The 16,140-nt window shown below is 57.4% G+C and overlaps 5 protein-coding genes across 5 annotated transcripts; 2 read left to right on the forward strand and 3 right to left on the reverse strand.

Moving 5' to 3' along the window:
* Positions 1 to 140: 140 nt before the first annotated feature.
* Positions 141 to 3,401, reverse strand: INS49_009220 (uncharacterized protein; the record flags this gene model as incomplete). Its single annotated transcript, XM_043169956.1, has 4 exons — positions 141 to 248; positions 332 to 2,935; positions 3,020 to 3,262; positions 3,324 to 3,401. 4 exons carry the CDS (start codon positions 3,399 to 3,401, stop codon positions 141 to 143), a joined length of 3,033 nt encoding a protein of 1,010 aa, XP_043024521.1.
* Positions 3,402 to 6,348: 2,947 nt separating this feature from the next.
* Positions 6,349 to 7,474, forward strand: INS49_009221 (uncharacterized protein; the record flags this gene model as incomplete). The annotated part of the gene is made up of 5 exons (XM_043169957.1): positions 6,349 to 6,417; positions 6,484 to 6,506; positions 6,575 to 6,779; positions 6,841 to 7,241; positions 7,363 to 7,474. The coding sequence occupies 5 exons, from the start codon at positions 6,349 to 6,351 to the stop codon at positions 7,472 to 7,474; spliced, it is 810 nt and encodes a 269-aa protein (XP_043024522.1).
* Positions 7,475 to 8,770: 1,296 nt separating this feature from the next.
* Positions 8,771 to 9,931, reverse strand: INS49_009222 (uncharacterized protein; the record flags this gene model as incomplete). Its single annotated transcript, XM_043169958.1, has 1 exon — positions 8,771 to 9,931. The coding sequence occupies one exon, from the start codon at positions 9,929 to 9,931 to the stop codon at positions 8,771 to 8,773; it is 1,161 nt and encodes a 386-aa protein (XP_043024523.1).
* A 1,166-nt stretch (positions 9,932 to 11,097) lies between these two features.
* Positions 11,098 to 11,738, forward strand: INS49_009223 (uncharacterized protein; the record flags this gene model as incomplete). Its single annotated transcript, XM_043169959.1, has 3 exons — positions 11,098 to 11,151; positions 11,228 to 11,373; positions 11,432 to 11,738. 3 exons carry the CDS (start codon positions 11,098 to 11,100, stop codon positions 11,736 to 11,738), a joined length of 507 nt encoding a protein of 168 aa, XP_043024524.1.
* A 3,686-nt stretch (positions 11,739 to 15,424) lies between these two features.
* On the reverse strand, positions 15,425 to 15,749 carry INS49_009224 (uncharacterized protein; the record flags this gene model as incomplete). Its single annotated transcript, XM_043169960.1, has 2 exons — positions 15,425 to 15,526; positions 15,648 to 15,749. 2 exons carry the CDS (start codon positions 15,747 to 15,749, stop codon positions 15,425 to 15,427), a joined length of 204 nt encoding a protein of 67 aa, XP_043024525.1.
* Positions 15,750 to 16,140: the final 391 nt, after the last annotated feature.

Below are 16,140 nucleotides of genomic sequence, written 5' to 3' on the forward strand. Positions count from 1 at the left end.
AATGAGAATTTCATGCCATTATGCATTGCGTAAAATAGACAACCCACGATGTCTTTGGTGGGCGGGGAGGTTACCTCCTTCTCTCTGTCTTTGGGTTTCCCCCTCTACAACCAGGTGGAGTGAGACCATGTGCGAGCCTATCAGACCTCCTCCTCGATCAGGCGCTGCACCTCTGGCCCGTTAAGCAGAATGCGCTTGCCCAGCTCCTCCGGTGGCTTGCCGTCGCGGACGGCGCCAAAGTCAAGGATCTGTATGCCAGCAAGAGTCAGTAAAGATGTCGAGCAACGAGTGGTTTCGGGTATTCCGTAGTAGATATGCTCATCCAACGTACCTCAACATATGTCAGGTTGTCCCTCTGCACAGCAGCAACACACCGCCGCTCGTCAAATTTCACCTGCCACACGCCGCCCAGGTCGGTGAGCAGGTCCTGGATGTGGTCACCCGTCTGAACGTCCCACATCTTGACCGTCTTCTCGCTGCCCGAGATCACCTTGCGCCCGTCGTGCTGGAAGCACGTGATGGCGCCAGTATGCGCGCTCAGCGTGTGCTTACACTTGCCCGAGTCCGGGTTCCAGATGCGCAGAGTGCTGTCGGCGGCGGCCGAGACGAGGAGCTCGTCGCGCAGGTCGAGCAGCCCGACGAGGAGGGTGTGACCCTCGAGGCTGTGCAGGCAGGCGCCCGTGTCGAGGTCCCAGATCTTGACAAAGGAGTCCATAGATCCCGAGATGCAGCGGTTGCGCTTGTGGTCAAGCACAACACTATAGACCTTTTGCGTGTGGCCGTGCAGCACGTGGAGGGCCTCGCCCGTGCTGATGCGCCACACGCGGACGGTTGCGTCGTAGCTACCAGAGACGAGGACGTCACCGTGGGCGGCGATGGAGCGGACCGAGTGCGTGTGGCCGCTCAGGATCCTGACAAAGTACGGGCACTCGGCGTCATTGGCGGGAGGCCCTGTCTGTATATATCGTCGGGATCCTGCCTCGGGCAGCCTCCATACTCGCAGCTGGCTGTCTCGGGACCCGGTGATGATGAGCGGATTCGGTGGCATCATCACAGGCTCGCCATCCAGACCGACCTTGCCGGTGTCAGTGGGCATGAGGATCTGTAGACAACGAACAGTTGAGGTGTGCCCGTAAAAGACCTGCGAGCACATGCCCTTCTCTATGTCCCAAACACGGACCGACCGATCGGTGCTACCGGACACCAGCGTGTTTCCCTCATACTGCAGCGCCCACACCCCGCCCTCGTGGCCTTCGAGCTTCTTCCGCAGCTTGCCGGTCTTTGTGTCGTACACGTGGATGAGAGTGTCGTCGCTCCCGGTGATGATCTTGTCGTCGTCAAACTGCAAACACGTGATGACGTGGCGGGGATGCGCCGCAAAGGCGACATGTCCAGGCTTGACCTTCCCGCTCGTCCAGCTCTGGCGGATCATGTAGTGCCGACGGTACAGGGACTTGAAGAGGTGCAGTCTCCGGAGGGTAGGCAGACCAATCTGGGGGTCGGGGACAGACAGCACCGCCTCGTTGGCCGCCGAGATGGGGCCCTCGGCCTTGAACTTGGGCGGGGACAACGGGGCGTCCTCCTTGAGGGACTCCTGCAGACTGACTCGTCGCTTGCTCCGTTCGAGATTGGCGTAGTTGTGCACCCCACGCTTCCGCTTCGAGCTGCGCAGCTTTGGCATCTCGGGCTTGGGCGACCGCAGCTCAGCCTCGGTCGAAGTCAGGCGGTTTTGTAGGCTCAGGTCGAGCTCCGCGCCCTCGGCGCCCTCCGGATCCTGCCAGCCCCAGCCCTGGGTGATGGCCTTTCTCAGCTCGCCGGGCGAGAGCTGGAACCCATCTCGGTCAAACAGCTCCTTCCATCCAGTCTCGTTACTGTCGATCATGGTCCGCCAGTGCTTGGAGACCTGTGCCGCGCGGCAGAGATCCCGGTGGTCGAGAAAAGACAGCACGTGCAGGCCGAGCTCGGTGGGTAGTTGCTTCAGGAAATCGCACTTGAGTGCAGGGTTGACGACGTCTGCAACCATGTGCAGCGTCTTCCTAGGGCATCTGCGCAGGAACTGGTACATCATGAAGGTCTTCATGTCGTTGGGCATGGAGTCGAAGGACTCGAGCATAGAGCGGGTATCGAGGAGGCCGACGGCGCGTTCGAAGGCGTGGCGGTCGCGTTGGGTGGGAGAGGATCCATCGGCCACCAAGTCCATATCAGCCATATCCAGGCCTAGCGTAGACTGGGACTCCTGCTCCTGGCTTTCATCAAGCCATCGTCGCCGGGAGGACCTGGTCAGGCTCCGCGAGAAGCTCGAGCCCTCGTCGTCTTCATCAACCTCATCCTCCTGGGGATCAGATGTGTGCAGCTGTGCGGCGGCCAGGGTGGGAGACAATCTAGGACTAGGCAGACTGGCATCCGGATCTGCAACGGTAATGGAGGGCCGGGGCTGTGAGATATCGTCCAGGGACTCGGCAAAGGGCTCGACGTCGGCGTCGGTGATGGGAGGAGTAGCGACGTTGCTGCTGAACACTGTCTGGGATTCACTGCCGGCTGGGCTTGCCGCCTCATAAGCGCACTGGCTTTGGCCAGGGCCTGAAGTTGGGTCGGCGTGCAGGGGCCTCAATCTCTGGGGCACCTCGCTCGCGGCCGTGACTTCGGATCTGTCCGGGGTGGCTAGGTACAGCGAGGATGACTGTCGAGTGGTTCTCTCCCTGGCACCGTGGGAAACGGCCCTCCGGAGCCTGTCTGAGACTGACGAGGCCGCATGGCTGCGGGACGACCTCTGGGAAGACCTGCTAGACGCGTTCTGGTTTGCAGACGCATGTCGGCGGGATTTGCGAGGCTGCGACTCGGCGGAGGATTTGGGGGCTTGCCGTTGCGGTTCAGGCGCGGGGGTGCCACGTTCGGAGTTGGACTTGACACTGTCCTCGATTTCGAGGGGCTTGGACTGGACAAATGACTAGTTAGCACAGGGACACACCTACAATCACGCACCACAGCCAGAACACATATTTCACAGGGACAGGCTGACCTGGGGTTCTCCCGAGGTGAACGAGGGTTCGCTGAAAGACCATGCGAATTCGTCGTCGTTCTCGGACAGATCAAGGGTGAACTTTCTCAGGTCTGGCGGGGTAGGGCCCTGGGCAAGGGGGTACTCCTTGACGTCGAGGGTCTCGAGGGGCCTGGGCTGTCGGATGAAGAGGGGAGGATACGACCTCTTGGTGGTTGTGGTGGTGGTGACGGTCTTGGTCTCGACACACTGGGACAGTTCGTACTGGAGTTTGGCAGCGCGTCCTGATGTATCGCTCTCGCTGTCGTCGAAGCTGACGGTCAACCTCTGGTTGGCCCTGGCGTCGAATCTCGGTGGTCTTCTGGGCGGGCAGCGAGCCTTTTGCAGGAGGCACGAGAGACATGATGACGGGCGAGGGACAGGGCGAGGGCGGTAGGAGGCGATGAAATGGCGATGCAAGCGGGTCGATGGCCGCAGGTCGAGGTGCGTTGGGTAGCCGGGGTCGGGGTGCAGATGGACGGGCCCGTTCGATGTCGGTAGTCGTACCCGGGACAGGCTTGCTGCGACGCCCTGGCCTTGACCCTGACCTTGACCTGATGGACGCGTCTGTGTCGGACTGCTGTACACAGCCTCGTGTGCAGCGGCTGCAACGCGTTCCCCGTCGGCCGTGGCGGTGGGCGTGGGGGGAGGGAGGGTTGTGCCACACCAGGCAGGTCGAAGGAGCGAAGACGGAAAGTCCGAGTTCAAAACGAGGCTCAAGCGCTGGCCAACATGTCCTTTCTCGTGGTGGTGGTGATGGGGATGGGAGATGATCTATGTCGGACGGATCGTACGTGGTGTCGGGGGGTAAGGATCAGCAGGCGGGTGTTGGATGGCGGGATAGGAGATGGATGGGAGTCGAAGTTTTGTCAGAAAGAAGTAAGATTGAGTAAGACGAGACGAGGCACGAGGCACGAGGCGCACACGAGGCACAGGCACTGGCACAACGAACCACACGAACCGTAACGAACCCGCTTGGGGGAGGTGCGCACGGGGCAGGCAAAAAAAGAGGCAGGCGCAGGCTGAAGGAGGGACGGCGAAGGCGAAAGGAGGAGGCGTTGGTCAACAACGCCAAACCTTAGCTTAGGGCGGCAGGGGGCGCGAGGGGTTGGTCAGGTATCCGAGGCCTGCGGTTAGGGGGCTTCGGCTGGTGCTGCTGTACTGCTTGCTGTACTGCTGCTGCAGGCTAATAAACGGCTCGACTGGGCCTGACTGATGATGGCCGTTTGACTCGAGAGGGTGAAAGAGTTGCTATGATAGAGTCATGTCTTTCTTGCCCGCGTGGTCGGGCTTGGGATACGGAGATGTAGATGGTGAAGATCGATGCAGAAGCAGATGCAGGTGCAGATGCAGATAGATACAGGTCCAGTCTGTTATTGCAAGCCCATGGACTGACTCTCACGTAGGAGGACTAATAACAGTAAGGTTCTGCCGGTACCTATGAGAGGGGTAGGGGACGGCGCCTGGGGGCAATGAGAATGGGCCTCAGAACCACCCGGGTATCTGTCAGTCTGTCGCGGGCTGCTGCTGGGGCGCGGACGTGACGGGATGTGATGAGCCGAATCCACTGCTGCAGCCCAGCGCCTGCCTCCCCAATTCCCCTCCAAGGACCACTCAGCAGTTGGTCCTGCTGCCTACTACCAACAGGCTCTTGGGGGAACCAACTCCCCAACTGGTCGAGGCGGCGAAGACTCCCTCTACTTGGACTTGCCCGTCCGTCTCCCGATCCTCCCCCCACCTACACCCGCTGACCCCGGACTTTTTGCTGGTCTGATTTTGGTCAGGGAGAGCAAAGTCTTCCATCAGAAAGAAAAAGACGCTCGCACCCGAGAGTGACGCCACACCCGCTGCTGCCCAGTGCCCACTCGTCGGGTAGTGAGTGCAACGAGCCTCCACTTGGGCAGACCAGACACTTCTGGATCTCTTTGAAACCTGCAGTGTCTACTGCACACGTACTGATGTACACTAACTGCGCTCTCCTGTCTGATGTCCCCCTCCCAAAATACCCCTGCCTCCCACCTGCCCGTGCCGTGCCATGCCGTGCCCGTGCCCGTGCCCCTGACCAGCAGAAAGCCAGAGCCGGAAGCCAGATTCGGACCCAGACCAAGATCCAGATGAGACCCAGTGCACAGGCACACTCAACACGAACAGGCTGGATGGACACCGTCCCCCTTTCATCTTCATCTTCCCGCGCTGTTGCAGGGCTGTTGACTGACATAGCCCATCCAGGGAGGGGCCCACATCCGCCGCTGACACTGATCCTACCTCATCATCAGCCGCTCAGCCGCTGGCCTTGGCTGCGCAAAAATTCCAAAAACTCAGGTCCAAGGCCCAACCGCCCGCATGCTAGACTAGCCAGGTGGCGAAACAAATACCGACCGGCCGACCCGATCATCAGCCTGTCCTCGGGTTCGTTTCGCGCGTCTTTTCGGTGTCGCTGGCTCGGGAATTCATCCCTTGTCCAAAAAGATCCGACTCTGATCCGTTCCGTCCTCGGCCGAGTCCGCCTCCCTTCTCAGGATCCTTCACAAACACCTCAATGCACCCTCTGCACCGAATGCCATGTGGCGAGCCGGCTGCCCTGTTGATTTAGAGGCCAAGATGAGCAGGTAGGTAGGCGGGCAAGAAAGAAGGCCGCCTGGACTACACACACGCTTGGTGATTGACATAGACATTGATGGCCGAAACCCAACGTCACTAACTAGGTACTCACTTATGTGCCCTTTACACCCAGTGGGTGAGACGGTTTCTCGTATTTGACTGATGTGTCCTTATTTGAGTGCGGCACGTAAAGCTCAGAGGTCAGAACAGCTTGGCTTCCAAGGCGTTGTTTGTTTGAATTGTGTGGTCCTGAGCACCGATGCTGCCGTCAGGGGCACTCTCTGGCATCTACACTCGCACTCTTTCCACCCCGACAGATATGCATGCAGACACATCTGTAGCCAAATTCATAGGCAGACAGGCTCCCATAACACAAAATATTTTTTATCTTCATGTCACTTCTTTCGCCTCTCAAATCGTGTGTTGCTTTTGTGCTGATGAAATGGAAGCCAAGGGTACTACTTGGAAGTCACTGCGGCTCTGGTTGTCAACAGACAGCAGCCACAACGGTCAACGTTCCTTCCCGTTTCGTCACAGCAAGGTCAACAGCCACACGGAGGGGCAGCTCGCCGTGCACTCCTTCCCTCTCCTTGCCATAAACCCCATCACCACCTCCATGGAGCATCTTGAGACTTACAGTTCCTTATAACTTGCAAGGTTGTTGGACTTCTCGTTGCCCTTCTCCAGCGATTGTTCTCCACCAGAGCACCATGGAGGAGACCACAGACGACGCCGCTAACTTCGACATTGAACTTGCCAAGATGCTCATCACGACCATTGTACGTCCTACTTGTGGTTGAATCTTGTACCAATATGCTGGAATTAACATCTTGTCCTTCCTCAAGCTCAGTATCATCCTTTACGGAAGGTAGATGTCCCAGACTTCCCATCATCTTGCAGAGATCTTTGAAAGCTGATGATCCTGTGACTTCGCAGACAAGCCTTTCCGCAGAAATGTTTTCAGGAGGTGTCGGAACGCGACTTGGACCATCCACAGGCCACGCATGAGCAGTTCCTCAGATCTGGACAGCAACTTTCGTTCAAAGACGATCCTCTCCACACCCTCGACCCTGACAGTCAAACGTTGGTGTACATCAGAGAATGTAACAATCGTCGTCTGCACAGCTTGCTCACAGATCTGGTCTGTCCAATAAACATTTAAGAATGGGATACTACTGTAAAATAAAAGCTGACAAGCCCAGGACCAAATCTTCGCCGCCCTTGCGGATCGACTCGTTGGCAAGATTTACATCTGCTTCACCGATTCCAAGGAATGGTCCAAAGACAGCCTGCTCGAGTGCTACACTCTCAAGTTCAGCTACACTGAACTGGGAGACTTCCACATCTACATGGACTGGGCTGGGACAGGTGACACGCCCTTGAAGGAAAAGATTTCAGAGGATGTCTTCAAGTCCTTGAAACAGGTGGTCATTGGCAGCCCGCAGCTCCCGGATCCTTTCTATACGCACTTATTCGTATCCTCTGTGGACAACAAGACCAAGCTCGAAGGTGCTTGGGCTGGGAACGTCCATGGCGTCAGAGAAGCACTCTTGCACTTCAAGGACAGGAAGGGGTCGAGCAGCGGTCGGGTTGGAAGATTCAGGTCAGTACAGCGTGACCTGCAGGCTGTTGCACAGCTGACGATAAAATGCTCAGCTGCACGCCCCCATCACAAGAAGCAGCCCAAGAAGTCCGCCATGCAGATGGACAATTGCTCCCCGAAGTCTTGCCGCGCGCGACGACCCCAGAGCTGCCAGAATTGTGCAGTTCATCCGTCACGGCATCAGCCAGTCCAGCCCCAAACTTGGCTGCATCGCCAGCCAGGCCGATATCTGAGTCAAATGTCAACAAGGAGCAGAGAAGTCCATATAAGAGGTTCACCTCTCGCCCTCGCCCACGACATTTGCAGGATCCTGCCTTGCAGTCAAGCACGAGGTCATATCCCGAGGAATGCCGTGAGGAAATATTCTCAACTAAGAACAATGATCTTTGTGGAAACGATCTAGCGCAAGCTCACGCTTTTTCTGGGTCTACTCTGGTAGAACACACCCTTCGCAGAAGAACGAAGAAACGCTCCGCTCCACAGGGTCATTTCGTGCCAGCCACTCGGAAAGCAGAAGAGGAGGCGATAATGGCATCTAAATATCCTCGCCTTGTGAGTATCTTGTTCTATTTGACACGGATGACTTTACTTTTCTGATGTTTGGTCCATAGGCCATGATTGAAGAGATTCCAGAAGATCTGCCCCCTACACAGCGTCTGAGAACCCCAAGTCAAAGCCGGCAACCCCAGACATCTACCAAGGTGAACCCAAGTTTTTCCTTCCTCGACTGAGGTGCCCACGTCATCTCCAGCAACATCCAAACGTAAAGCAGCAATGCGAAACACATGACAAGCACCAGAAGATGCAGGGCAAATGGCTTGCCTCGAGGAGCAAATGCGGTTCGCCTATACGGGATTCAACCGAGATATCGTACGAAGAAGAGCTATACCATGACCTGAAACAAATAATCACTGTCAGCTCAACGCTCCGCATTCTTTTTGCCTTTGAGACAAACATTGACCATGCTTGAGCAGGAAAAGCTCAGTCAACGTACGCAGCGTGTGCGACGATCTTTTTGCCCAAGAATCTGTCCTGTTTAGTGGAAGTCCTTGCGATTAATTACGGATTGGGCCATGAGAAGGTGCTCAGGTGGTAATGTACTGGACCATGTTTTGCTAAAGTGCCACCGAACAGTCGAGCTTACGTTAGATGTCTCAAAAGTTTCAAAATGCTACAGGGGAGGAACAGCTTCTCCCTGTTAGTTTCAGGACTCAGCTAGACGAATGAACTCAATTTGAACACAATATTAAAGGTTTTACACCACACAGTGATAGTTACATATATCTTTGGCGGCAGAAATAGAGCCAACAAGCTCTGATCGGCCCACAACGAAGACACAACCCCCCTCCCATTCTCCCGATGACAGAAAGAAAAACTAACACGTATACTTCTAGGAAAATCGTTTCCTGCTTTACTCCTACTGTTGACATCGAATCGAGAGAGAAAGCCCGACGCTCCCCACTCGTCCAGCCATTACCGTCAACGATATCCCCAAGACCCATTGTGCCTGCCACCACGGTCACTCAGAATCATTCACCACCATCGTAGCCGTACCCAGGGCGCCTCGTGACGGTGACGGTGGGCTTCTCGGGCTCGGGCCCGCTGAGCACCGCCGTGGTGCGGACGGTGACGGTCGTCAGGGCGGGGGGCGGGACGACGGGCGGCGACACAACCTCAGTCTCGGTCTCGATCGGGGTCTCCGGGGGCGACGGTTCGCTGCTGATGATGGTGATGACGGCGGGCGGCGGCAGCGGGGTCGTCTCGCCCGGGGTCAGCGTCACCGTGTCGATGACGGTCTCGGTCACCGTCCCGCAGACCGTGGGGAATTCTGGGGTGCTTGGGTTGCCTGGGATGCCTGTCGTGCCTGGGGCGCCTGGAGTACTGGGAGTTTCTGTGGTGCCCGGGGCGCCTGGAGTACCTGGAGTGCCTGTAGTGCCTGGGGTGCCTGGGGTGCCTGGGGTGCCGGGTGTGCCGGGTGTGCCTGGCGTGTCTGTAGTGCCCGGCGTGTCTGGCGGACTGGTGGCGGTGGGCGGAACCTCTATGGTGACGGTGGTGTCGTTGCCGTAGTGTGCGGGCGGCGGCGGGGGCGGCGGCGATGCGGTAGCTGGGGGTGGTGGCGAGGGCTGCGGCGGCTCAGACAGGCCAGATGAAGGGGCAGGGACCGACGGCGATGGGACGGACTGCGATGGGACAGACGGCTCGGGAGTGGGCTCCTGGCTGCCCGGTGGTGTGGGAGACTGGGGCACCGGGGGCTGGGTCTCGGTCACGGTGATTGTGATTCCCGGGACGGTGACGATGGAGCCTGGGACGGTGACGGTGGTCCCTGGGATTGTGACAGTGCTCCCTGGGATGGTTACAGCGCTACCTGGGACGGTGATAGTGGTACCGGGAATTGTGACTGTCTCGGTGACCGTCCAGACGGTGCTGCTGCCTCCATTTTCACCGGGTGTGCTGACTGAGGCCAGGCCGGGGTTGGATGGGAACACCGTTGTAGGGGGCAAAGTGGCCGTTTCCGTGATGGTCACTTGAGGCGGGCAGCCAGGACTCGCTGGGCGAGCTTGTTGAGCATCGGCGTCACGGTCCTGGCGCCTGTTGTGTTGAGATCGTTGGAAGCGGCCGAAGGCTTGGGCCTGGGAGGAGACCAGGATCGCAGCGAGAGTGAGAAGGGTGTTTGTCTTTGTGTGGGCCATTTTGATACTGGAGAGGTTTTCCTGTTGAAGTGAGTATAAAGATGAAGCGCTGTTTGTCGATGGGAATATCTCAGGCTGAATGGATCTGTCGAGAACTCGTAAGCCCTCTTTATATATCACGCCGTTCACATTCAGATATGCTCAACACCAGCTTCAATTCGACTGCTTCCATGATGAAGGGAGATGGATAGATTGCGACTATCGACTACGGCATCCACGTGTGTGTATCACGATACAGGTCGAACCTCCTCCTCTCAAGATGATGCTTCCTCAAGTGTTCACCGTTGCGGCCCGTTGCGAAGGGATGTAGATAGACGGCTACTATTGATACAAGACACTGAGTATATCACTTAAATCAACCCCAAGCGGCCCGGCAGGAGAGTCAATGAGGCACTGAGCCGTTGCGAAGGGAGATGGATGGATCACTGCTCCCGGAGATGATCCGATCGATGGGCGAAACTTAGAACCAGGTTATTGACGAGATGGGGTTGATTCGGGCTTCGAGGGATGGAGCGCACGTCCGGCGCGGTCCCGTCCGCTGTTTATGAGAGGTATACCATCGAGACTCTCCCTACATTTATAGAAGGGTTTCGGCTGTTCCTGGTTTGGTTGAGTGGTGTGTCGTCGGCCTGTTCAAGGGATGGGTTGGATGCAAAAGCACAGGGGACTCAGGGGTAAGTGAGTACGTACCCTGGCGTCAGTGGTGCGGTTGCATGAGTTAGTCAGCATGTCGGCGCTGGTGAAGTCTTGTATCGACGTACCTCGGTACCTGCCCAAGTCGGACAGCTGCCTGCCGGGAGGGAGACCTTGAGATGATGGCATGGGAAAGTGCAATTTCGCATTGATCAGATCGCATCGCATCGCATCGCACCACATCACAACACCAACGCGCCTGCGACTTGCGACTGCAATTGCGACGCCAGGACGCAACATCGCCCGAATGGACGCGACTCTATCATGAACATTTCTTCTCTCACCCATTCACTCTTTATGCAAGTTTCAACCCGTTCCCTGTAGAGGGAACCCGCAGGCACAGAGACAGACACAGAGACGGAAAAGGAGCCATACACGCACCTTGACATCGACCTCGACCTCGACCTTGCGACACCCAACGTTGCTGCTCTCAACAACTCAGCCTCTGCTGCTTCTCCTTTGTCGCACCCATCATGGGTAACTGTGCATCATGCCTGGGCCAGCGCCGCCGGGACTCTGTGGTGGAGGTGAGAACGGCTCTTCCCTTGTTGCTGAAGTCCAATATTCTCCCCTGCTTACATGTCGTGGTTGGTGGCTACCTAGGACGAGGAATCGCGCCTCCTTTTCGATGACCCGAATGGTATCCACTACGGCAGCTTTGGTGAGCAGCAGATGACGAGTCAGAACGACCCTTTGGAGGCTCAGCGAGAAATCGAGGCTCTTCAGCGGGTCGTCGCCCGAACATCCGAGTACGTTGCAACCCCTCCCCCGAACAAGGCAGCGAGCGACTGACCCGTGGCGATGCAGCAACATGGTGGATATCTTTGAGATCGCACCCCCGAAAGACGCACAATACAGGGCACCGCCCACCCCATACGGCCTTGTGGGTCAGGAGGCACGTCACATGCGGTACCAGTCTCTGCTGTGCAAGCTCAGCGCGGACGAGGAGGACACGGCGGCCGGGGCCAGGGTCGAATGGTCCGCAGAGGAGGAGGATGAGGAGGACGAGGCCGACGACGCCACAGGACTGCAGAAGGGAGTTCCACAGGTCAGGACCGAGCCCAGTGACGCCCTGGTCGGCAACTTTCGAGAAGCTGCAGCGGCAATGGCATGATTGCATTTGAGCAGGGACAGGGGCTTCACGCGGACCGGGATTTTGAACGACACATCACATCACAATCTTCTAGCCTTTCCTTATTTCAACTTCATGGCTCTGACGAGCATAGGCCCAATGTCATGTGGCTGCCACATGCAGCTGGGCAAGGTGTCGGGCGCCGATGCTCGTCTGCCCATACTATCACACCTCCTATGATGACACACAGGACCCGAGACAACGGGCGACCCACCATGTCGGACAGGGTGCTGTGCCACAGTACCAGCTCGGGGAGCCGCACTCCGTTGTGGGCGACGGCACATCTGTATTCTTACACTACACAGTCCATACCAACAAGCTTTTCTTTCCCTTTTATCCAACCCCCCCTCCTCCCCTCTCCACTCACCGATCTTTTCCTCTCCTCGACGGCTGCAAAGTATACTGAGCTCGGATCTCCTCTTTTCAGGCCCGGCCACCAATCATCGACACCCTCATGGAGAAATTTCCAAGGGCTGCGGCCAGCCAGACCCATTGAGCAGCAGCCACGTACGAACTCTCCCTGATGTTGCTTCGAGGTGGGGACTAGCATCGGCCCTCGCACGATTAGCTTCAAGTCGGCTGCGTTTCGTCAGAATTTTCTCGCCGTGCTTCTCCGGCTTCGGTGCATGTTTCGCCCGGCACAAGTCTGGGGGCGGCCACTGCAACGCTGGAGATCCAGAGCCCTGTTTTGGGTTCCGGCGGAGATCAGGCTAATGCGGGAGCAAAAACCTGTATCCCAGCCGATTGGAATCGTCCCAGGACAAGTACAGTGACTGCGGCCTGCCCTCCGGAGGCTCTGCCAGATCAAGAACAGTGCACTGTGGGGGACAGGAACCCTCGCGGCGCCCCTTAGAAAACCACCCACGAACTGTTGATCAAGGGACTTGGGCCTACCAGGCTGAACCAGCGGCCAGTGACCAGTGACCAGTGACCAGTGACCAGTGACCAGCCCGGCCAACCACCCACATAACCTTTTGTTCCGCGCGTCCAGCATAGGCACAACGCCCGCTACTAGCTCTGCAGGACGCGGCATGGTCGCATCACTCGCGCGCAGCGTGTCCAACGTGGAGCAGAGCGATGGGCCAGCAAGCCCGGGGCTTGATGTCGACACAACAAGCTAGTCCTGACGGCTCCGTACAACTGATCCCCTGGGACATACACAGGGGCCCAAGACGGTATTCGCCGGCGCTGTCTTGTCTGGTCTCTTACTTTGCCACCAATCATGTCCTCGCAGAAGCTAGAGTTCATGTCGCTGCTGTCTGATATTGGGCATGGACGACTGCTCGGGCGGAAGTCGCCACGGCCTACCACCTTTATCGTCCCGCAGAGGTACTCGTCCCGTCGTGCCAGTCTGCGCCCCCTCATCTCTGGTCTTTCACCCCATTCGCCGGTCCGAGAGCCCAGTTGCTAAGGCTTACGTGCTCAGGGGGGCACTTGCTGCCCCGATGAGCCTGTCAGAACCTTCTGCGGGCCAGTATGATGCAAGTCAACGTGGGGAACGGGGCCCCGTCGACTCGGCTCACATGCATCATCATTTGCACGCATGACCCGGCACGTCTGAGACTGCATGTGCTCGCTCGTGAAGGGTCTGTGGGATGCGACGAGACGGGCAGATTCTTGCAGCAAGACTTGCTTTTCGGACCCCACCTGGCTTGTCACCGGTCACTGAGCTGAGTCGATCCGCTGGCTGTGAAGTTCCGACACGGCTCAGGCAAGCTTCTGGAAGATCGAGTTTCGTTTGCCATCGGTGATGGCGATGGAGATCTGTACATTTCCCAACTCTGGCCTAGTCCAGTGCCCTAAACCCATCACATGCCCAGAGTGTGTCCAGCAACTTTCAGCAGCTCGCAAGAAAAGCCCACCCCAAATTGATAAATTCTACACCCATTTGAACCTCTTACATCCACCCCTCCCTTCCTCGGTATCTTGTCTCGGTCGATATCTGCGGCCGAGTGCTTCCTCAGCCGGCCTCCAGACTTCCAAGCGCCTGTCGTCCTTTTGTCGACGCAGTGTTGCCGACTAACTGGCTGCGTCCCCCCTCCCCCCTCCCCCCGCTGGCCCCAAATCATGATACTGTTCTCAGTCTGGTCTCATGCTCAACCCATAACTTCTCTATCGCCATTCTGACCTCTTCCATGTCAATCTCTGTCTTTTCAATGGTTGCCCTTCGATTGCCCTCTCTCCTCCACCGCTCCACGTCCTGGGCCATTTTGTTGTAACGGCGCTGTTTCTTGTCCGATTGATCGCACAGCTTGCAATTCCCGGGCAAGTAATTTGTCTCGTAGACCAATTTCAGGCCACAAGTCTCGCCGGTCCGGTACTCCTTATTGCATTGTTGTCTGAAGTTTCCCCATTTCCAGAAGCCACATTGCCAACGAGTCTGCTCGAAATAACACATGTCCGAGCAGGGGTGGGAGACCAACGGCTTCTTTATTGATGAGGCGCGTTACCCAGCACTGGCGAGATGCGTTAGCCCACATGTACCCCTAACCTAATGGCCGGCACAGCTGCGCTCTTCTCGGGCTCTAAAATACACGGGACGTACCAACACAGGGCTGACCCACCAAGTGCGTGACGGGCTCAAAATATCTTCAGAGGTGACGTGATATGTGGTCTTGGGGCGGAAACGTGCTGACTTTGGGATGTCTTAGACTTCCCATGCAACAATCGGTGCAAATTGATACGGGTCTTTACGATATTGAAGCAGGCACATTCCATGATGCGACCGAGCAAAGAACACGTCGAGCAGGCACCATACTTATACCGTGATGGCCGACCCTGTTTGGCTGGTCTGGGAAGGTGGACCGGAACCATTGCCAACGCACCACTATCTGCAGCATCTTTGTTGACGAGGCTTGCTTCTTAGGAGACACAGCAACTTGTCTGCAAGCCCCAGTATGCAGCCGGTCAAAACCCACAGTCAATGGGCAGAATTGCCCAACCAGTACTAGGAAATGTCCAAACCGTCCTGAGTAGGTACATTTCCACCACCCCAAACGGGTCATTTTCTCCCTCGGACACGCTGCACAGTACCGGAGCCCAGACCCCTGACATGTATCCCTTATTCTCTCATTCACCCAGACGCATGCTTCCCAACGTCGGCTCTGGGCACTGGGCTCGGTCTGGTGGAGCCACGTTGTTCTATCTACCATCATATTACATGTGTTCAGTTTAAATCACTCCCGCCACCGCATTGAAGAGCTCCACGGCCGGTACGTTACTTCCTCTCCGAGGCGTTCGAGGCTATATTGCCCCGCCGCCGACCCCCCTACCCTCTCCCCCCTGGCGAGGAAGCATGCATGTCAAGCCGTTTCGTGCTGTGAAACAGCAACGCCTGCTCGTCCGCGGAATGGTCACCCAAGCCGGATAGGTCCGAATGAGGCATGGGCATTGGCATTGGCATGAGCATGAGCCTGTCGACGCCCGTGGTGCCCACACTACCTCTTCTGGTCGTCAGCACCCTAATCCTGACGACTTCTCACTCACTACCTCGTGCAGATCACCATGTCAGTACCCCACCCTATAGCAGCGACCAAGACTGGGTAGAACTCGGCCCACCGAAGTACATCGCCGTCACCCTTGCCAGCATGCTCTTCCTCCTGATCTCACGGTTCCATCCCGCCGCCACACGAACTGCCAAGGGGATGGTGATCTGCTCGTCGTATCTCCTATGCGGACGCCACCAAGCTGGACAGTTCGTACCACGGGGCACAACTGGGCAGGTCGGATGTCTTCAGGCTAGGCCCGCCCCGCCCATCAGGGGCCAGGGCCTGGGATTCAAGCATGCAGGTCGATAAGGTCAGTAACACAGACAAAGTCCTAGCCCTATGGGGAATTTGTCCCATGAGAACATGGAACACCCTGGGACATTTTCGTGGACGTCTCACACACTCCTCGTAAGGCTGAGCTGATGATGGCTTGGTCCGCCTTGAACGGAAGGGCAGCCTTCGATGCTCCGGCCAGCAGGCGTGCAATCACCCACAGCACAGCCATTCTGGTCGAGGGCCTTGCCGACCGGGCTTGGCTTCATACGGAGGCGAAGGAGATGTATCATCTGCACCTCAAGTATAAGTGATGGCGCTCGGCAAGTGAATCAGCCTGAGCTCATCAGCAATCACTGCATCGGGATTGGAGGCTCGTTCAGCAGGCCCGTCTCGCCTGCAACTGGGTAGTCTAGCCACTGTACGGTATGGGCTTAGCGGAGGCAGACCAAGGCCACAGCGGAAACCCGAGCAGCGAGAAGCGGCCGGATCTTTTGGCTTGTTAGCTGTCTACCTGGCCACCCAGCCTGGGCATGGGCAAGCGAATGGGGGAGACAGCCGTGAGACAACACATCGTGCATCTCACAAGAGTCACAGTACCAGATGATCCAGCGAGCCGGCCC

The sequence above is a fragment of the Diaporthe citri genome, assembly GCF_014595645.1.
Source record: "Diaporthe citri strain NFHF-8-4 chromosome Unknown scaffold_4, whole genome shotgun sequence".
Classification (NCBI taxonomy): domain Eukaryota; kingdom Fungi; phylum Ascomycota; class Sordariomycetes; order Diaporthales; family Diaporthaceae; genus Diaporthe; species Diaporthe citri.